At 47.0% G+C, this 6,354-nt stretch overlaps 1 protein-coding gene across 1 annotated transcript in view; it reads right to left on the bottom strand.

Annotated features, from left to right (window-relative positions):
• Positions 1–387: 387 nt before the first annotated feature.
• LOC144484387 (erythroferrone-like) overlaps positions 388–6,354 on the bottom strand; it is a 124,244-nt gene continuing 118,277 nt past the window's right edge. Inside the window, exon 8 of the mRNA XM_078202911.1 lies at positions 388–883. Coding sequence (XP_078059037.1) covers positions 785–883 — 99 coding nt within the window. The 3' untranslated portion in view covers positions 388–784. The remainder of the gene's footprint in view (positions 884–6,354) is intronic.

Below are 6,354 nucleotides of genomic sequence, written 5' to 3'. Positions count from 1 at the left end.
ATTGCCCTTGAGAAGATGGTGGTGAGCCATCTTCTTGAACCACTGCTGTTTACCTGCGACTTAGAATGATTAGTCTGTAGGATATGTGCCTATGATCTATTTCCAATCATCAGAATCCAAATCCTGAGGCCTACTTGGGGAGGAAGCCAACTATAGATCCATTGCTGCCTTGCAGGTTTCTTGCTTTTTTTCCCCCATTCAAGGGTATGAAGGAAAAGACAACAAAAAAGAAACAAAATATTTGTAAATGTGAGGTAAATCACTGTTCAGTTGGCGTGGGATCATTTTAAAAGAAAGCAATGGATGGGGTTGGGGAACTACAGCTTTGCAGTGACAATGGGAGAATGCCTCATCATTCACCTCCCCCCGCTCCCCCACAATTCTTGTGAAATATGCATTGTATACCCAGCTTTGCAAAAATGCAGCTCCTTATTTTAAAGACACAAGCAAATTTTGAGTCCACATCCTGATGTCACTAAGAGATTCGAAAGCCCATTGCTGTTCTGCTCCCGACAGGTCGACACTCACTCAGGGAAAATAATGTCATTAAAATGCATGAAAAGGAAGATTTCTCCAGGACAATCCCAGAGATCCATAACTTCTGGTAAATGTCTTTGTTGTCCTGGAGTGCTCTTTACTATTGGCCCTCGCGACCGCAGGAATAAATTCATGGTTGATGCGGTGTGTGGAGGGGATGGTGTGGCAAGAGGAGTCTGGGAGAGGAGGAGGAGGAGGAGGAGAGGTAAGGGAATCGAGCAGGTCGGATCCGATCCACTGGTCGCTTCTACGTGCCCAGGAAGATTCCTGTGAAATCCGAGCCGCTTTGAATGGTGACAGAGAAACCAGATCTGTTGTCGACAAAGACGGAGATGTACTGCACGGCCTGTGGAGAGAATAGTATTATTAAGACCAGGAACTCCATTCAGTCAGTTTACATTCCCAGCTGAAGAGGACGCGTGTTGCAGATGTATCACCATTCCATATATTACATTTCCAGCAGGCTGAAACTGTAGGAGGTACATCTCAACGCAAGTTGAATGTAATTTAACAACCGCATGCAGACATTTATTAAGCCCTGAATTTTTTTTTTGTTCGTTCATGGGATGTGGGTGTCAGTGGCTTGCCCATCCCTGAGGGTATTATAAGAGGTAATCACATTGCTGTGTGTCTGTGGGATCTGCTATGATCAGCTCTGCTACAGTGTCCAGTGCTGTGCAAGTACAACAGTACCGCACAATGGATATTCACGTATTAAAGGAGGAACCAGTGCATGTCAAAGTTGTAGCCGCAGGTTAAATTCCGGCCTGGGGTGACTGTCTGTGTGGAGTTTGCACTTTCTCCCCACGTCTGTGTGGGTTTCCTCCGGGTGCTCCGGTTTCCTCCCACAGTCCAAAGATGTGCGGGTTGCGTTGATTGGCCGTGCTAAATTGACACTAGTGTCGGGGGATTAGCAGGGTAAATGTGTGGGATTACAGGAGTGGGCCTGGTTGGGATGTGGCCGGTACAGACTCGATAGGCCGAATGACCTCCTTCTGTACTGAATGGATTCTATGATTCTGTGAATTTTAACCGAACCCAGCAGGAATGGGCCGTGTTCATGTTAGAATTGAGCCTTCTGATTTTATCATTCCATCTGATTCTATTCTGGAATTCCAATGAAGAGTAAAACTGGATGTAAAATGGATGCTCGAGCAGTCCCAGTCAGGCGGGACTGCTCGGGCAAACTGTTCCATTAACAATGGCCGATGGAGTTCACTGTCATTCTCCGGGTCTCCATAACTTTGGCAGATGGGCTTCCCCTCAGAGACATAGTCGAGATCCAACATAATCGGTGTTAAGCCAGAGTTCGAGCAACAAAACACTCCTAAATTCAAGTGCAGAAAGTTTAACATTGCATACTAGTTGCAATCCCTTCTTCGTGATTTTGTACAATGCTGTTCAGTCACAGGGCAAGTTATCTTGTGATATCGGAAGACCGTCCTATCTAATAATGATGGAATGTGGGGAGGCACTAGATCACAATCTGATCAAATCACAGGACTAAATACTGTGGTGATTGAAATCTTACTTAAATACATTCTACCCTTTCTGTCATACATCATTACAGATTACTAGCAACAAACAGCGTCAGCACTGACACAAAAGCCCAACCTGGTACAGCATAACTGCAGCCATTGAAGGACAGTGCATCACATAGCATTTCCTGTGACTGCTTGCAGGACTTCTGTTAAGCAAATTGCTGTTGAATAATTACTCCACGACAATGAATCTATCCTCTGGTATTCTTTGTAGGAATATAGATTTCTTTGAAAAAGATACTTATTAGGTAAACAGGAAAGGAGCGGTCACGTTGCTAGGAGTTTACTACAGGCCCCCAAATAGTAATAGAGATGTGGAGGAAGAAATTGCAAAGCAGATTATGGATACGTGTGGGGGTCACAGGGTAGTTGTCATGGGGGACTTTAACTTTCCAAATATTGATTGGAACCTTTGTAGGTCAAATAGTTTGGATGGGGCACTTTTTGTGCAGTGTGTGCAGGAGGGTTTCCTGACACAATATGTGGATAGGCCGACAAGGGGTGAGGCCACATTGGATTTGGTACTGGGAAATGAACCGGGCCAAGTGTTAGATTTGGTTGTGGGAGAGAACTTTGGAGATAGTGACCACAATTCGGTGTCTTTTGTTATTGCAATGGAGAGGGATAGGGCCGGACGGCAGGGCAAGGCTTACAATTGGGGGAGAGGTAATTATGATGCGATTAGGCAAGAATTAGGGGGCATAAGATGGGAACAGAAACTGTCAGGGAAAGGCACTGATGAAAAGTGGAACTTTTTCAAGGAACAAATACTGGGTGTCCTTGATAGCTATGTCCCTGTCAGGCAGGGAGGAAATGGCCGAGTGAGGGAACCGTGGTTCACAAAAGAGGTGGAATGTCTTGTGAAAAGGAAGAGGGAAGCTTATGTCGGGATGAGGGAACAAGGTTCAGATGGCTCGATTGAGGGTTACAAGTTAGCAAGGAATGAGCTGAAAAAGGGGCTGAGGAGAGCTAGGAGGGGACATGAGAAGTCCTTGGCGGGTCGGATCAAGGAAAACCCCAAGGCTTTTTACTCTTATGTGAGGAATAAAAGAATGACCAGGGTGAGGTTAGGGCCGGTCAAGGACAGTAGTGGGAACTTGTGTATGGAATCAGTAGAGATAGGCGAGGTGATGAATGAATACTTTTCTTCAGTGTTCACCAAGGAGAGGGGCCATGTTTTTCAGGAAGAGAAGGTGTTACAGGCTAATAGGCTGGAGGAAATAGATGTTCGGAGGGAGGATGTCTTGGCAGTTTTGAATAAACTGAAGGTCGATAAGTCCCCTGGGCCTGATGAAATGTATCCTAGGATTCTTTGGGAGGCGAGGGATGAGATTGCAGAGCCTTTGGCTTTGATCTTTGGGTCCTCGCTGTCCACGGGGATGGTGCCGGAGGACTGGAGAGTGGCAAATGTTGTTCCTCTGTTTAAGAAAGGGAATAGAAATGACCCTGGTAATTATAGACCGGTTAGTCTGACTTCGGTGGTTGGTAAATTGATGGAAAAGGTCCTTAGGGATGGGATTTACGACCATTTAGAAAGATGCGGATTAATCCGGGATAGTCAGCACGGATTTGTGAAGGGCAAATCGTGCCTCACAAATTTGATAGAATTTTTTGAGGAGGTAACTAGGTGTGTTGATGAAGGTAGGGCGGTTGATGTCATATACATGGATTTTAGTAAGGCGTTTGATAAGGTCCCCCATGGTCGGCTTATGATGAAAGTAAGGAGGTGTGGGATAGAGGGAAAGTTGGCCGATTGGATAGGTAACTGGCTGTCTGATCGAAGACAGAGGGTGGTGGTGGATGGAAAATTTTCGGACTGGAGGCAGGTTGCTAGCGGAGTGCCGCAGGGATCGGTGCTTGGTCCTCTGCTCTTTGTGATTTTTATTAATGACTTAGAGGAGGGGGCTGAAGGGTGGATCAGTAAATTTGCTGATGACACCAAGATTGGTGGAGTAGTGGATGAGGTGGAGGGCTGTTGTAGGCTGCAAAGAGACATAGATAGGATGCAAAGCTGGGCTGAAAAATGGCAAATGGAGTTTAACCCTGATAAATGTGAGGTGATTCATTTTGGTAGGACTAATTTAAATGTGGATTACAGGGTCAAAGGTAGGGTTCTGAAGACTGTGGAGGAACAGAGAGATCTTGGGGTCCATATCCACAGATCTCTAAAGGTTGCCACTCAAGTGGATAGAGCTGTGAAGAAGGCATATAGTGTGTTAGCTTTTATTAACAGGGGGTTGGAGTTTAAGAGCCGTGGGGTTATGCTGCAACTGTACAGGACCTTGGTGAGACCGCATTTGGAATATTGCGTGCAGTTCTGGTCACCTCACTATAAGAAGGATGTGGAAGCGCTGGAAAGAGTGCAGAGGAGATTTACCAGGATGCTGCCTGGTTTGGAGTGTCGGTCTTATGAGGAAAGGTTGAGGGAGCTGGGGCTGTTCTCTCTGGAGCGGAGGAGATTGAGGGGAGACTTAATAGAGGTTTATAAAATGATGAAGGGGATAGATCGAGTGAACGTTCAAAGACTATTTCCTCGGGTGGATGGAGCTATTACAAGGGGGCATAACTATAGGGTTCATGGTGGGAGATATAGGAAGGATATCAGAGGTAGGTTCTTCACGCAGAGAGTGGTTGGGGTGTGGAATGGACTGCCTGCAGTGATAGTGGAGTCAGACACTTTAGGAACATTTAAGCGGTTATTGGATAGGCACATGGAGCACACCAGGATGGTAGGGAGTGGGATAGCTTGATCTTGGTTTCAGATGAAGGTCGGCACAACATCGTGGGCCGAAGGGCCTGTTCTGTGCTGTAATGTTCTATGTTCTAGGTGTCATCTCGCCTCTGAATTAAAAGGTTACGGCTCGAAAGACATGAGCACAAGTTCCAGGCTGACACTCCTGTGCAGTGCCGAGGGAATGCTGCACTGTTGGAGGTGCAGCGCTGTCTTTCAGGTTTGATGTAAAACAGAGACGTTGGGTGTAATTTTACCTTTTTTTGCAGAGTGCAGCAAAAGAAAAGGGCAGCGTTCTCCATCATTTTATTAGTGCAAAAATCGTCACGTGGCGAGTCCCACAATGTTACCGTGGCAAGGTGGACTTTTTGTAAACATCAGTGCGTCATTTTTAAACACTGTCCCAATGCACAAAAATTAAAATGGAACCCCCCCTCCCCATTAAACCTCCTGGCACCGCCCCCAACATTGCCCCTGTCACTGTCATGGAGCACTGCTTGGGCAGTGCCTGGGGGAAATGCCAGAGTACTGCCCGGGTAAGGCCCTCTTCCCTTTGAATGATGCATTCATCTGAGCTCCTCTGGGGATCTGCAGGTATATTCCGCAGGTGAGCAGTCATAATTCATGCTGGCGTGCTATCACCCAACGTGAATGGATTATCTAATGGGGGGGAGGGGATGATCTGGCATGGAGGCCTGAGAGTGAGATTCAAATTTATTATAATGGTGTTCAACATCAGGATTCCCATTGCGTCACTGGCAGGGAACGGGGTAAACACATCGAGACTTCCTGCCGACAAAAAACACAATGTGGCCCTCTCACAATATTTTCCACTCCCGTCACCAACCTGCCCAAAAAGAACGGGAGCAGAAAATTCAGCCCCTTATCTGCAGTCTCAGAAGAATGTAAATACAAAGGTCTGATTCCAAGTGTTTTGGTCAATATTTATCCCTGAAACAACATGACTAAATGGTCATGATCACATTGCTTACAGCGGAAACTTGCTGTGCGCAGATTGGCTGCTACGTTCCCCACATTACGATAGTGGGCGGAACTCCCCCGCTACCACAGCGATCCGCACCCGTCTCTTAGGCACACTCCACACCGCAATCCTCCCACACTCAGTCACTTTGAGTTGGGAGTTTTGCACTGGTAGTGGGGGGGATGGGAGGGGCCTAAACACGCTGGTGAGCCGGGCTTCAGAGCACTCAGGCGCTGTTTCACAAGGGTATCCTGATCATACAGTGCACTGGGGACCTCTTCCCTCCCCCCATGGACATCACTCCCCCCATGAGCGGCATGCTTCCCCACCCCTCCCCGACATGGGTCACCGACATTGGGACATCAGGGCCCTCCTGATGGTTTATAAAGTTTATTTATTTATTAGTCACAAGTAAGGCTTACATTAACACTGCAATGAAGTTACTGTGAAATTCCCCTAGTCGCCACAGTCCAATGCCTATTCGGGCCAATGCACCTAACCAGCATGTCTTTCAAAATGTGAGAGGAAAGCGGAGCACCCGGAGGAAACCCACGCAGACACGG

This window comes from Mustelus asterias, chromosome 3 (assembly GCF_964213995.1).
Source record: "Mustelus asterias chromosome 3, sMusAst1.hap1.1, whole genome shotgun sequence".
NCBI lineage: Eukaryota > Metazoa > Chordata > Chondrichthyes > Carcharhiniformes > Triakidae > Mustelus > Mustelus asterias.
Note: the sequence above shows the minus strand (reverse complement) of the source record. Positions and strands in the feature narration are given on the sequence as shown.